We start from the raw sequence: 16162 nt of genomic DNA, 5'->3' as shown, positions 1-16162 counted from the left end.
ACTCAAAACGAAACAGTCTCCAGTCTTACCACATTTAATAAAGTGTGTACCAATAAAGTGTTAAATATGAAAATGAAAAAACACAAATAAAAAAATGTATTTAGCAGAAAATTCACTTTATACAACCATACAAAATTTCCAAACATTAGTCGCGCATGCTCAGTATTGACAAACAGCTGAAGCGGCACGCGCCATGCCGTCCGTCGTTCCCGGCCGTATGTCACGAACATACCTATTATCACTCCAAACGTACTACGAGCCAGCTTAGTGTTGGCCGACCCGCGCGTTCGTACGCCCGATAAAAAAATGTACAACAAGACGAAAAAATGTATAAAATGAGCACTTACTCCAATTTGCGTATTAGTCGGGAAACGTGGGTGTGAGAGTGAACTACTGTTGTTGCAACAAAAAATAAATAAAAAAATAAATTAACAAACAAAAAACAAAAAGTGAAATATTTTTGGGAAAAATAAATTGAAAAAAAAAAAAATTTTGGAAAATGTTTGCGATATTTGTGTTGTTCGTGATCAGTTTGGCAGGTTTGTAAAAAGTTTTTATTTCAATGTTGTGAATCAAAAAAAAAAGCGAAAGACTAAGAATACCATTTGGGACCTCAAGAAACCAGTTTGAAGTTTATTAAAAAAAATATTTACCACCATTAAATACAAAAAAAATAAATAGTTTAAGTCAGTTCAATCCAGACACTTCTTTAAATCCTGAGGAAAAACTAGGTCAAACTTATATCATTATCAGTTAATCGAAGCCAAAAACTTAACGGAAGTATACAACTTAAATAGCTTAAAAGCAAGCTTTAGCCTTATCAACTGACTTCAAAAATAAAGAAAGAGGAGGTTCTCTATTCGGCTGTTTTTTTATTGATCTGTGTTTTTAATTGTTTAAAGATTGTCATTAACTAGGATTATATCAATGTAGTAAAACATAGCTCTCGGTTACAGTTTGTTTATATTAAGGTACTTACATAAAACTAAACAAAACGCTTCATACGCTATGTTGTGGTAAATATGATTTTTCATAAGATCAAGAGATTTCCTTTCTTTTTTGTATTTAATCCGTAATTTTATGCAAATCTAATTCGATGTACTTTTTTATTTACCATTATTTATTTTTTATTTACCCATGTACTTTTTTATTTATTTATATTTACATTAAGTATCTATTATTGTACTTTATTTTTTTATTGAACTTGTTTACAATATTTTTTATAGTAGATAATATTTGTTCCAAAATGCCAATATTTTGTTTCAGATTTGACTCTGCAGGCGGAATGGACCTATAACCGTAAGTTTTCATTGCACTAGTTGAATCATCACATCACTAGCATAAATAAAAAACTTAAATCTAATTAAGCCGGCATGCGACACTACGAAAAACTTGACCAAAAAATCTTCATCTAGACACACGGCAGTGTGTCCGCCAAGTTCGAGCAAAAAAAGTGACACACCGGCCGTGGGTTATATTACACGAACCATTTCGGGCCAAATTCGACCCCCCTGTAACTCAAAATCTATTTTATTTATGCGTATCAAATTTCTAGTATCTGTTGAGACCCCCTCACTTATCTAAAATACAAAATTTCATTAATATACCTATTGTAGGTCTTGAGATATTGACGTCAACGAAAATAGCTATTTTTACTATACACTCACTGACTGACTGATTCACTGACTCACTCATCAAAAACCTAGACCACTTCCAATGGTCGTATTGACTTGAAATTTGGCATGGAGGTAGGTCTTTATGTCAAGGTAAAGGAAAAAATCTGAAAATGGCCAAGTGTGAGTCGGTTTCAAAATAATGAAGATGTTTTATACCCGGTGTAAATTTATACCCCCAAGGAACTAAAACTACTAAATTTATCTATATTTATATAATATATCTTCGAATGGTCGTACCGATCTGAAATTCGTTACAAAGGTTTGTATTTAGTCAAAGTAAAAATCTGAAAACGGCCAAGTGTGAGTTACTTTCGAAAATAACGAATGTGTAACTTTGATCCACGAACATAATATATGATAACATGTCATGTCAGTCAGTTGGTAAATCTAGTCCATTTATTTAATCTAGTTCATTTCTTTGTAAGAAACATAGTGCATATAAAAAAGGCAAGTTTTAATAGAAAATTAAATACTTGATTCATTGCGTTTAGTAGGTTTATAACGGTGTATGAAAACTTGCCAAGTAACATCATTAAAAAGCAACTATTTTTAACTGAGGTATGTGTATGGAACTTGGTACTTATTCAGATCTCACTTCTTTTATAGGCGAAGCATTCCCATATTATCGAACTTGGCAGTCTTTCACATTTTTGTTTTGGGTGGGTCTCTTTTAGCCAACATCCGTTCATCCATTCAGCCAAACTTTCTTTATGTATCGAGAAAATAAGCTCGCCTGGAGACGATCCTGGATCTCAAACGAATTAGAGCATTTTTTCGACAGGAAATTTTATTCGAATCCATAAAAATTATTGAGGAATATTATAATTAGGATCGAAACAAACCTTAACAGCTTTTTTTTTAAATTAGATACACATTTATACAAACAATAAATCAACCTGTACATAAAAGGTACGAATTTTCTGAAAAATAACGCTGTCGTAGCATATTTTCAAAACTTCGAGTTCTAATAATAACTATTGATAGATATCGTACGACCATAGATAAGTTGTCTATAATTAAATCTGAATACCTATAACAAAGTTAATGAGTCATTAAGACAATCAATTAAAATATAAGGCGACGTTATTTTTAACATTAATGATAACAATCTTATTTGTTTACAAATGTCATCAAAGATTGCTTAGAAATTGATGACGAAAGCTATTGTTTTCTGATATGATAAAAAGAAATATGTAAGTTCGAAATCCGACCAACTTTTAATGGAACAGACCGCTTTTAAACGCACCTGCATTTTTGTGTAAACCAACTTGCAAGGAGAATAAGTGTACTGAAGATCCCCTAAAACTTTTCCCATTGTCTGCATGGTCAATAAATAACCCATATCAAATTGTAACGTTCTAGTCTAAGCTAATTATTATCTAGCCACGATCGTACAGAATAATAGACAGATCAATCTGTCAGACGTGATTTATGTTGGCAAAACAGCCCTAAAAATATGTCAAAACTGGAATTCTATGTAACACCAATGATGCTGTTTTTTACTCTGAACAATTTGAAATATATTTTCAGTCTGTAAAAACACCGAAAAGGGGCCTCGTATTGCCAAATTCCTTCTATTTAGTTTCTAAATCGCAGTAACTTTCGAACTATCCCGCTGTAATTTTACTTCACTTCCAAAATAATTAAGCCTGAAGATAAACTTAAATGACTTTGCGAAGATAAACGAAGATCATGTATAAGGATCACGCTTTTATTTTTTGATAATTCCCCAATTATGCAATTACTTACATTCTTTGCAAGTTATCAGACATAATCAAAGCTCATCAATTAAAGTTTACTTGATTATCTGTACTGTTGATCAATTAAACATACTGCATTTTGAGGCTTAAATTCTGGGTTTAGTAAACTAAGTACCTACTTATTGATACTATTTTCAATAATGCATTTTGTAAATTTCATTTTTTTAAACTTGCCTTTCGATACCTTACATAATAAGATCCTGTGGTAAAAACCGCATTCTGACTGCAAACTGCAAATGTAATGTTTGTTAATTGTTACTAATATTGTTCAATGTAATAATGTCAATTGTCTGTTCTAATATAATAATAACAATTGTTTCATTGTAATAAAACAATCTTTACACCATGTGGTGGCCTGTGACGAGTCTATGCGCTAACATCATATTATGCCATTGAATATTCAAATACATAGATTGCATGCTTTAATAATAAAAAAGTGTCCTTATTTAGAGTCTACCCTTTACCCTATAACATTTAATACCAATACCTGGTTCTATTAGTCACTTAGGTACTTCTTTCTTCTACTCTCAGTCAACAACACTTTCTTTCTTCAATATCACTACAGCACAAAAATGCAATACATATAAAGACATTGTTATTTTTTATCACAGAATTAGTGTACCATGCTACATTTTTCTCACTCAATCCTTTATCAATTCCTCCAACCATCACCTCTTCACCCAATCTATACTTACTTATTAAAACCTAATTTTCCCCCCGCAGAGGAATACCAATGGCCGGGCGTCTGCAACGTGGGGAAGCAACAGTCCCCCATCAACATCATGACTAACGAGGCCGTGGTGGACACGCATCAGGTGCACATACGAGGCCCCCTCGTCTTCAGGGGGTACAATGATGTACCTCTGTATGCTGTTAATAATGGACATACGTGTGAGTACAATTTTGATATTCTAGAACTTTCTTAAATGAAAAATTCGGGATTATTCTGAAACCCTATCATGTGGATAGCATGATAGCTCGTGGGACGAAGTTCATCATGTATTTTTTTCTCTTTTTTCGTACAGAGCAAACTTTTGCTAACTTCAACTATGTCAACTGTGAAAAGCGTAGGTTTTTCATATGAATATGCAGTTTTCACAGGTACCTGTAGGTATCTAGAGCCACAGTTTCGCAACTTTTTCAAACTTTTAATAAATTCTCTACATTTCATGTTTCAAAGCGATGGCGTGATATTAAAGTTCTACATTTTCAGTTCCAATTTAGTTTTCAAAGTACATTGCTAGACTAATTTACTAGCCTTCAACCCAATATTTTAAATAGACAATTTAATTGTAAATTACGGCTTTCTGAAGTCACTGCAGTTACCATTTTTTGCACCAAATAAACTAATAATGGCAATTTTGCAAAAAAAAGCAAAAAGAGCAGAAAATAAAAGATTTTTAAGCAGGTCAGCTACTTACCATTAATCATATAAAAAGTGGGAGGGCAGGAAAAGGGCAGAGGAAATTAAATGGATATTAAGTTCCGCTGTTACTGCCAAGAGAGTAAAAACCTTTCAGTGCTGGGTCCCATTGGAGAGTCCCCATGGAATATTATGTATTTTTTAAAGGCTGGATGTAGATTGCGTGCATAAAATATTCCTTATGGCTCTGTAACGTTATTAAAAATACAAAGATCGTGAACATTTTTTACCGTCGAATATGTATGAAAAAGATACATACTTCTGCAACTTTGTAGGCCTTGTTTAAAAAAACTTTTCAAAATTAATTCTGGGTCATAAGTCATAACAAAAACCTAAAAACTTACGAACAATTTCTAATCACAAAAACAAGCCTTTTTAAACCACTACTCACCAGTCTTACTTACTTATTCCCTTTTACTAAATATGCTCGATATTTCAGTGAAATGGTCAGGCGTGGCGGATGGGCCGGCGCCAATCCTGCAAGGAGGACCTCTCAGAGGGAACTACACCTTCCTGCAGTTCCACTTCCACTGGCTCTCTGAACACGCCATCGATGGAATGAAGTAAGTCAAAAATATTTAAAAAATATTGTATTTTATTAGGAAAACAAACAGTTTTACAATAATCACTAACCGTCGTACCACAAAAACTTTTAAACGTCTGTTGAACACTTGTCTAAAAAATTATGACGTTAAAATAAGGTCCGTTTTGCAGCCACACTTTTTTTAGACAAATTTTCAACAGGTGTTTAAGTTTTTGTAGTAGATGAGCATATAGAAAGACTTGCATATATAATTACTATCATATCTGTACATAGGATATGTTTAAGTGCTGTTGGAGTATTCTCGTTGGCGACAGGTACCCCGGGTAGTTGTAATATTAGAAGGTTATTTCACACTAAACCTCTGTTAATTTATGTAAATACATAGTTTAATTACGATGTTTGTTTCGTAATCTGAGCAACACTTGATTCAATATTATAAACTGATCGACTCATATTCATGGAAGAGTTTTCGAGACGATTATAATGGTATTAAATAAAATCTTTTCAAGATGATAAGAACGAATAGAATAATACTAAATATGAACACACATAATCTTATAAAAATAGCTAACGTCTACAAAACATTTATTGAAATACAAATATGAGGTTTTTCCACAAAGATCTTTTGTAATCGACCCAAAAAATACGAGGTATTGTAATCACGTTTTTTTAACATACGAGATTAATCCGAAAGATGATTTCAAAAGTAATCCAATTCGTGATACATAGCGAACCTTTTTTCACCTGAAAGCGTAACCTTCATCATTGTCTGCACTCTTTTCAACGGCTGTATCTTTTCAGCAATCTCAACTCTGAAAGCGCGACCTTTTACGTTTTACACCTTTTCATTTCAAGCTTGAAGCCTTTTTGTAAAGATACATGGATTTTCATTTAAACTGACCTTTGGGTGTAGCTATTTATTTACATTGAAAAGCAATGCATGCTGGTTAACCAAAAATATTAGAAACTTCATAATTTACTGAACCGTTTTTATGGGAAATCATCAAATGACCGCTCCCGCTGTGGTTGCAGGGAGGGAGGGAGTGTCAGACTCTTACTGACTAAAACCCATCATGTTCCTTCTTATGCACTTTACGTTCCAGGGCCGCGGTAACTCGCGCGAACAATCCCACAGCCCTCAACTATTGAGTCACGTGTGAATCTCTCGGAATTTTTGCTTCAGACTGTAATAATCTTAACTGTTAGTAAATTCCCAATTAGTAGATATTGTCTGTAGTTCGCAATTTATTAATTAGATCGATTGTAATTATCTTATTTAGCTATTAAGGTAACACGTGGTTTATTGAACAATTTATTGGTGGCTTATTGATCAGCAAATGACGTTTGAAGACGTGAAATAAATTCATATTTCCCTACCTTTATGTAGTTTGAGTTTATGTGTCTTTGTGATCCACACACAAGATGATCCACATGCTAGAAATGATCTTTTTCGTTAATTTTGATCCCACCTAAAACAAAAATGTGAAAGGCTGCCAAGTTCGATAATATGGAAATCCTTCGCCTATAAAAGAAGTGAGATCTGAATAAGTACCAAGTTCCATACACATACCTCAGTTAAAAATAGTTACTTTTTAATGATGTTACTTGGCAAGTTTTCACACACCTTGTTATAAACCTACTAAACGCAATGAATCAAGTATTTAATTTTCTATTAAAACTTGCCAAGTAACATTATTAAAAAGTAACTATTCTTAACTGAGGAATGTGTATGGAACTTGGTACTTATTCAGATCTCACTTCTTTTATAGGCGAAGGATTTCCATATTATCGAACTTGGCAGCCTTTCACATTTTTGTTTTGGGTGGGATTTCATTTATTTTTGTAAGGTTGTTTATTTTATTTTTTTCTTATGATTAAGTTAGTTAAGGAAATGTCTCATTTATACTATCTTTCAGATTTTTGAATATGCACTATGCTTCTTACAAAGAAATAAACTAGATTAACTAAATGGACTAGATTTACTAACTGACTGACATGACATGTTATCATATATTATGTTCGTGGATCAAAGTTACACATTCGTTATTTTCGAAAGTAACTCACACTTGGCCGTTTTCAGATTTTTACTTTGACTAAATACAAACCTTTGTAACGAATTTCAGATCGGTACGACCATTCGAAGATATATTATATAAATATAGATAAATTTAGTTCGTTTTAGTTCCTTAGGGGTATAAATTTACACTGAGTATTTTACACCTTCATTATTTTGAAACCGACTCACACTTGGCCATTTTCTGATTTTTCCCTTTACCTTGACATAAAGACCTACCTCCATGCCAAATTTCAAGTCAATACGACCATTGGAAGTGGTCTAGGTTTTTGATGAGTGAGTCAGTGAATCAGTCAGTCAGTGAGTGTATAGTAAAATAGCGATTTTCTGACGTCAATATCTCAAGACCTACAATAGGTATATTAATGAAATTTTGTATTTTAGATAAGTGAGGGGGTCTCAACAGATACTAGAAATTTGAAAAGCGTAAATAAAATAGATTTTGAGTTATAGGGGGGTCGAATTTGGCCCGAAATGGTTCGTGTAATATAACCCACGGCCGGTGTGTCGCTTTTTTTGCTCGAACTTGGCGGACACACTGCCGTGTGTCTAGATTTTTTTTAGATAATAAGGATTTTTGCTAGGCTACTTTAATGATTTAAATCACTTATCAAATTCAGACTAATTCATATTTTTACCTACCTGTTTAAAATTATGCTGTACCTCTTTGCAAAATACGTAAAACGTACTGATATATTAAATTTAATAAATTAAGGAAGTAATTATAGTATGTACAATCAGTGACAATAATCATTTAAGTAATTAAAAACGAGTGCATTCACCCACGTAAACCGGTCTAGGTGAAGTTAATTGTAAAACCTTGAGATTACGATAATTTATTTAACTTATCGTTCTATTATATAATTTAGTGTTTGATTATTGTTATATAACATTTGCAAATTAGGTTTTATTAATATTTTTATGATAAAAAGATAAGATGCTTCATGTATTATACCTATCAGATTTTTAACTTCCTTAAAATTCTTAGATATCACGAAAATCGTGTAATTAATATAGAAAAATAAACGTGGGTATTTTTTCGTCTTTGAAAACTTTACAAAGAATGTTCGACTGCTTAATTAAGTTTCCAAAATCTAATTAATAGTTGGGATTACACACAAAAGAGAGGTCAAGTTGTATCTTAGAAACTATTTCAATTGTAATTAACTTGCTCCCAATATTAATTTAGATGAAGAGTCTTGAATTTCTGACCATCCATGAAATAGTACCTAAATGATTAGACTAAATTAATATCCAATTGAATAAGGCTATTCAAGGGATAATCCATCATTGATAAAAATCAAGACTATGTGTTTTTATATATGTACATAAATGTAAGTAACTATTCAATAAACTAAAGTCTAAAGCCCAGTCTACACTAAAGCGGTGCGGAGCAAAATAGTTTTCAAACCACCAAAAAAATTCGTTCTAAGTTCAGGCATATAAAGTAAGATCCCTTGTTACACCATATTAAAAAGAAGTTCCTAATCGTAAAATATGCAAAATACTGTAATCGCTATACAAATCAAATCGTACATTATGTCACATAAGATAAGTGAGTATCATACCAGTTTGTACAAAGATTAGGTGTGTACTCAATGTCGGCCGACTGACATTTTATTTGTTCCCGAATTTTGTGCCTTTAGTGTACCGGTTTCTTTCCACGGTTTCTTATTGAAACAATGTCTTGGTCGTCCGTGTTTGCTTGTTAGGAACTGAATGAGATAGTATTTTATTCATGTTGTTTTATGGCACGCGTGTCTAGTTATGATTGAAACAGCCTGAGAGAGGATTTAGGGAAGGTGCGTGTCTGACGGAATATGCGTCGCGTATTATCGGTCGCGTAACGACAAAACAGACAAATATACGATAAAACATTCAATCATTCACACCTAACCGATAATGCGTTAGTGCAATTTCCGCCAGATATGAACCATCCCTTAGGGTACATTTTATCCGAATGCAGGAAATAGATCCCTCAGGTTCAAGCTCAGTGTAATGTGAAAGCCATAGTGATGACTGTATATTAATTATTTCATATATGTATGTTTAGTACTTAGTTACAGTTTTTATCAGGCCAATTAAAGAAAAATGCTATAATTACCTATGTAGTAGCTTTGTTTGTGTGTTTTACGACATCTATAAGATAAAAATGATATGTAATTAAATACCTGAAATGAGAGAAAGGAAATTCCAATTTACATAAACAGACGTGAAATATGAGTAGCAAGATATTTTCTATCTATTACGTGACGTGAACAAAATTAATGTAACTGATCTTGGAAAAACTGTGGGTATCTTATTTCAGAAATATATTGTTACTACAGAGAGATTTTTCATACTGCTATTAAACCCATGGGAAATTAGTAATTTATAGCTCCACCTGTAACACTACAGAAAAATATGTTAAATTATTACTGGCACTGTGGGAGCAGCGTGAGGGAGAGTGTTGGACTCATACTGACTAATGGACACACTCAGAGACGTTTAATGGTTACTTAAGCCATTCCTTAGTGAATGATTTCTTTGACAATCCGTCACTAAGGAGTAACTTAAGTAATCATTAAATGTCTCTGAGTGTGGGGTTAAGGCCCATGATGTTTCTTCTCGAGCCCTTTATGTACCAGGCCCGCGGTAACTATTTCGAACATCCCGCAGCAGGCAAGAACTATGCACCAGACAAAAGTTTAAGAATAGCCTCAGCATTTGATCAGCTGGCTAATAAAGTTGTTTGTCATCAGATACCCCCTGGAAGTCCACATGGTACACATCAAGACTGGTCTGACCCTCGATGAGGCTTTGCTAAGATCTGATGGATTAGCAGTCGTTGGTGTCATGTTCATGGTAAGTGGAGTTTTGAGGACAATTTCACCGACAGCCTTATGTAATCGGTAGGCTACTTATTCACCTTGTATCTCATTGGTGAAAATAAGCCTTAAATTAATATTAAAAAAACATGTACAACTATGTTTTACAAATAATAAATGACTTTGACTTTACCCAGTAGGAATTTAATAGACTGGCTAGAATACTTAGAACCAAAATTGACAGTCAATCTTTAATTTGCTCATTCAAACTGCACTGAAACATTAGCTCTACACTAAGTGCTTCCATGTCTTTGCTAATAAGCTAAAGTATGTCACTAAAACAATAAACTATCCCTTCTACAGACAAATAGGTACATAGGTATCTTAAGCATTCCTCTTCATTATAGGTACGGAATGGCTACGATAGTGGTCGCGCTCTGGAAGAAATCATACCAATGGTGCCCTACCTCGGTGACAGCTCACAGAACAAGACCGAGGTTCAGAGGATTGATGTTTCGTAAGTATCTTTGAAGCAAATAACTTTGGAATATGAAAATAAGGAAATAAGCTGAAGGACGATCGAGCTTCCGTAATTGTAAGAAGAATGTCAGTATGGTCAGACAGTCACTCGCTCTATGTAATATACAGCTCAGCTGCATCCGATTAGACTGGAAGCCGAAACCAACATAGTTGGGAAAGGGCTAGGTACATAGATGATGATGTTACTTGTAAGTGATATAACACAGAGAACAGAAACAGGTGAAAACTGAAAGAAATAAAAATTTGGTTAGGGACAGGATGAGGATGAGTTTTAAGAAGATTTCTATGAAATTACGTTTTAACAATGACTTGTCTAATCTGGGAAATCTTAAAGGTACAAAATTCGTTCTGCAGTAGCTAAGAACTAAGAACCTATTAAGGGACGGAAGACGATCGTGAAACTAATCGTTAGGACGTAAGGGCAATGGCAATAAACAATAGCCGACAGATTTTAGTTGCGGTTGGGGATTTACACATACCTACTGTCTATTACTATTAGAAAAAATAAATCGATTGGTTTTATTGTAAACATCAGAATAAGAAGGGATTTCAATGCAAATTTTCTGAAGTATAGTGAATCCAACTCCAATGTATTTATCACAGTAAATCGATAGCTGTTATAGATGTAATTCTCTTACAGCAGTTGCTCTATCCCTATCAATAATATTGGGGACAGCCGTTAAAATGTACCCAACACTTTTTTACCTTAAAATCTACCTTTACCATTGATCACCATGTTTCAATTAAAATCTTGTGTTCCACCAGGCGTCTGCTGAGCCATCAACCTCAGTCTTACTACACTTACCACGGCTCCCTGACCACCCCAATGTGTCAGGAGGTAGTCACTTGGATCGTTATGGACAAACCAGTTTACATCACTCCGGAACAGGTAACCATTAATTTCCATATTTAGATTATTTTTCAATATAAGTGTAATGTATCCTTCTTCTATTGTTTTTGGAAAATCTCTTTGATAACGTTAGTTAGTTTATGTATATTGTATGCGTATTATGAAACAGACACAATAGCTAAAAATCCTTATCAAAATTGTATGACTTTATTTACACTGTACTGCTATTCTTCAAATTTAAATAGCCAGGAAACTTACAGTCTTCTTTTCTCCCTAGTACAAAATGTTCACCAAAGTGGATGTCGGCGGTGACTTCAACTACAGAAGCCTTCAGCATCCCAATGGCCGTGTGGTGTACAGGTCTATAGCATCCTGTGCTTCCATCCTCCTGCCCACCGTCCCTGGCACACTCCTCAGTCTCCTCTCCTGCTTATCCACCACCCTCGCAGCAGGAGTCAATAAGGGCATCGGCATAGTTCTCAACGTCAAAAGGAAAATCTTCGGAGATACCGCCAAAAAGTGCATTAAGCTTAACTAGATCTTCAACCAGGTATTTAAGGGTTTTGAAAATTAGGAACTGCCAAATTTAGAAGTTAATTAAGCTGCCAATTAGTGAAAAGTAGTTGACTGGTAGTTTGATGTGCCATATTCCTATCAAATTGATATGAAGTTCAAACGTCACGTGGCAGTGGTTTTAGAAAGAAACTTTTAGGCAATATTTCGTCTCTTTCAGAGATTTAATGAAAAGTTCTAAAAGACGTTACAAAAGACAGTGTTTCTAAGAAACAAAATAAATTATATGTTTAGAAAAATTGTAGAATGTGTCTTCTAGGTGTGTGTGCAATAAGTAAATAAATTGTTTTCTATCGACAATAATACGACAAAGACATAATCAAGGGATGATAATGAACCTCTTTTTAAAAGAATGCTCTTCAAGGCTGTTTGAAAAACGCAAAGTCAGAATACGGATGTATTTATCTTCCCAAATCCAGATCCAGACGAAGATTTAGGCGTAATCCATAAAACACGTAATCGTAATACGTCGGTAATCAAAATGATATTAATTATCATTATCATAAATGTCATAATGACGTATTATTGTCGAATTCTAGTCATCGGCAATTTAGATTGTTCAACTAATCTAGCTTATTGTGCACCTGTTGATAAAAACGTTTCAGATGTAAGATTTCATTTGGATATCGTATTTAAGATCGTCACGCGATAATCTTTGTTCGAAAATTAAATTTTAATTATTAGCAACGGATAATTCTGGCTACGAGTACAAGTTAGAAAATGTAATAGTTATTTCGCATTTCTTGCCAAGTTTGCCTATGCTACATATAAGGCCAGAAAAAATACCTGTAGGTATGTGAAAATAAATGTTAGCGATTTAATAATATGTATTAATTGTCAAAAATCGCTTATAAACTGTGTCTAAATTGAATAGCAAATGACAAAATTTTACAATAGGTAACAAGTCTGTAAAAAAGTATAATCATATTTTCAATTGTATTATACAAAATGATTCTCTGCTAAATACAAATAATTTTAAAATTGTCAAATTCATAGGTAATTGTTCTATGAAGACAATCATGAATTACTTACTAACACACCTAATCTACAATAGAATGTTTATTTTATTCCGACTCAGCATAATTTAATAAGATTGCATCGAATTTTTGCATAATTAGGGATTATCGCTTCATTTTTGTAGCATCAGCAAATCAGCATATGCATGCATAAAAACAAAACAATAACATCATGCTAGGAATTATTATGATTAGAGTTTACGGTAATCCGCTGACACATTTTTGAAAACGTGTCTCAGTGGTCAGTTACCCACTCATAAAGTGCTCAATGACATAACACTGTAATTCTTTATCAAATAATAAATTATATCTCTATTATTATAAAGATTATATTATACACCAATAAATAAGATTTATTGGAACAATATTTTTTATTTGTGAATAAATTTCTGTTTATTTCATTGTAATTTATAAGTGCATAATTATGTGAGTTATTTAATCTGAATTGTATTATAAATTTTACATAAAACATGCATTTAAACAAAGCGTGGCTTAAAAATAAAAAGTTTACTGATGATATTCACAATTCAATTGTATTTATTTAGTTATATTTTTAAGATTGCATTTAAAATGTATATAAGAAAAATATGACAAGTTAAATAAATTATTTTAAGATTTGAATTACGTTCTATTTTAATAATAAATGTTTTATGATTCAAATAAATGAATTATTGGCTGTGAAAACTGAACGATTGTAGAATGTGTGGATGATAATTATGTTTTTAATTATTTTAAAATAATTGTACAGTATATCATAGTGTTTAAAGTTATTAAATAACAATACAATAGCAACTTATGTTTTTTTTATTACCCGTTTAATTTTCGTCAACCTTCGGTATAAAGCAGATTAAAAAATAAGTATCTGTGGAATGTAAAAGCTCGTGTACACTATTTGTTCTGAAATTGCTTTACCTACTTAATCACTGATGTAGGTAGGTACTAGTATGATAGACCAGCATGAACTGCTGGATTAAAAGAATCAGTAGATTAAAAAAATTGATAGTCCAGTTCAAAGAACTAATTCAGACACCTGCATTGGCTAGAACCAGAAAATACATATTTTCGATATTAAGTTTGACCCAAACAAATCTATCGTAAATTCGATCAAATTCCATCAATCAACACTAATCGGTATTGCATCAGTTTTCTTTGAAGTGTGATAATTTTACCGCAGTATGTAAGTACCTACCTACTTCCTGCCAATAATTACGTAAGTACCTACCTATTGTTAATTGCTTTCGTCACCTAAACTTTTATTTGCAAAAAAGTATGGGGCTTTTTTTTGTAACGACGTCAAAAATCATCAAATGACCCCTCCCGCAGTGGGTTAGCAGCGGTGAGGGAGTGTCAGACTCTTACTGACTAAAAACCGTCGTGTTCTGTCGTAGGCCTTTTATGTACCAGGGCCGCGGTAATTCTTTCGAATTATACGGCAGCCCCGGCCGACCATGGTCCTGTTGGGCCCCGCTAGTTAAAATTATTGTTAGTTTTATTCAACCGTTTCAGAAACTATCGAAGAAATTATTTACCTGGAGCATTTTAATACATGCCCAAAAGTAAGGATATATAATCATTAACCTCCTCCTTTTTTGAAGTCGGTAAGTGTTTACGCTCGTTAAAAGCTTATGTTTTTTGAAAATTATACTTAATGCCTCTTACAAACTAATTGGTGCGAAACTTAATGATAATGATTACTTACACTTAATCATTTTATCTCAACAACAAATGAATCATTGATAACAAATTCTGATTATTACTTAATAGATCGATAAAGTATGATTTATTGTTGTTTATAAGTCTACGACCTTTTTCATCGGCTTTACCTACCTTTTATGAAGACCTAAAAATTTCAATCGTACCTATCTCTTTTCATACCCTTCTCCTTGATTAGAATAGTTCTTACTGTTCTTATTGCAATCGGAGCGTCGAGCGTGTGTAGTAGTAGTACACAGTACACACGTAGATACAGGCACTTTCAATGTTTCTCATAGATATAAAACATTTTTACACCTTTCAATTTATCTTTTCTTAATTCCAGAAATTCCACCGAAAAAATAGGAATACATAATAAGCATTAAAATACCTACCCTTAACAAAACACACAAGATAAATAATGAGTCACAACCTTTTCTACTGCAGTGGTACGATAAGGGTCGTACCTAATGATCGAAAAATAATAATAATATGGCGTGTCATCAATAATACAAAAATTAACCGAACCGTAATTAGATGATAAAATAGTACTTTATTGTGATAACTTGCCAATCGCGTCTTATGCTTAAGAAATTAGATAAATTATCTCTTATTCGTTGCCTGACTAGAAATTAGTCTCATTTGTTCATTAGATTTTACTTTTCTACGTCTACGTTTTAAGTAGACAACCCTGAATGAGAGAGCTAGAGAGAGTCTATATTTTGATACCCGACGGAATAAGAAGGGGTGTTATAAAAATGTATAATATTCATATCATTTATTGCGTTCCACAAGTTGCACGTGGTGTTACAATAAGCTTACAGCTACGTACATTTATGGACCCTGTTAGGGCACAGTAAAAAGGGACACCATTTACTTTTTAACATAAATAAATATCAGTAGGTATATTTCGCTTTTTACACAAGTGGTAGATAATCAGGTATTTATAAGAACACGAAGAAGAAATATTTAATCGGTACCTAATTAAGTAATAGGTAGGTACTGCTATAAATATTCTATATTTAGTTCATACTGAATTAAAGCTTTCTAAATATAGACATTTATCATTAAAGAAACTGATAAAAGTCATATTTTATCTAATAAATACTTATTATTGTACTATCGAAATTATTTATTGATTTATTAGCGATAATAATCGCTGACGCCATATCCTTTGTGATTTCGATAAATAATAATTCAACCTTAA

The 16162-nt window shown here is 32.9% G+C and overlaps 1 protein-coding gene across 1 annotated transcript; it reads left to right on the top strand.

The window, feature by feature from the left end:
- Positions 1 to 233: 233 nt before the first annotated feature.
- Positions 234 to 14055, top strand: LOC124634484 (putative carbonic anhydrase 5). Its single transcript, XM_047170081.1, has 8 exons — positions 234 to 539; positions 1267 to 1299; positions 4160 to 4327; positions 5299 to 5422; positions 10219 to 10321; positions 10692 to 10801; positions 11590 to 11713; positions 11952 to 14055. Exons 1-8 carry the CDS (start codon positions 500 to 502, stop codon positions 12210 to 12212), a joined length of 963 nt encoding a protein of 320 aa, XP_047026037.1. The 5' UTR covers positions 234 to 499; the 3' UTR covers positions 12213 to 14055.
- The last annotated feature ends 2107 nt before the right edge of the window (positions 14056 to 16162 follow it).

This window comes from Helicoverpa zea, chromosome 11 (assembly GCF_022581195.2).
Source record: "Helicoverpa zea isolate HzStark_Cry1AcR chromosome 11, ilHelZeax1.1, whole genome shotgun sequence".
NCBI classification, from domain to species: domain Eukaryota; kingdom Metazoa; phylum Arthropoda; class Insecta; order Lepidoptera; family Noctuidae; genus Helicoverpa; species Helicoverpa zea.
This window is presented reverse-complemented; position numbering and strand designations above follow the sequence as displayed.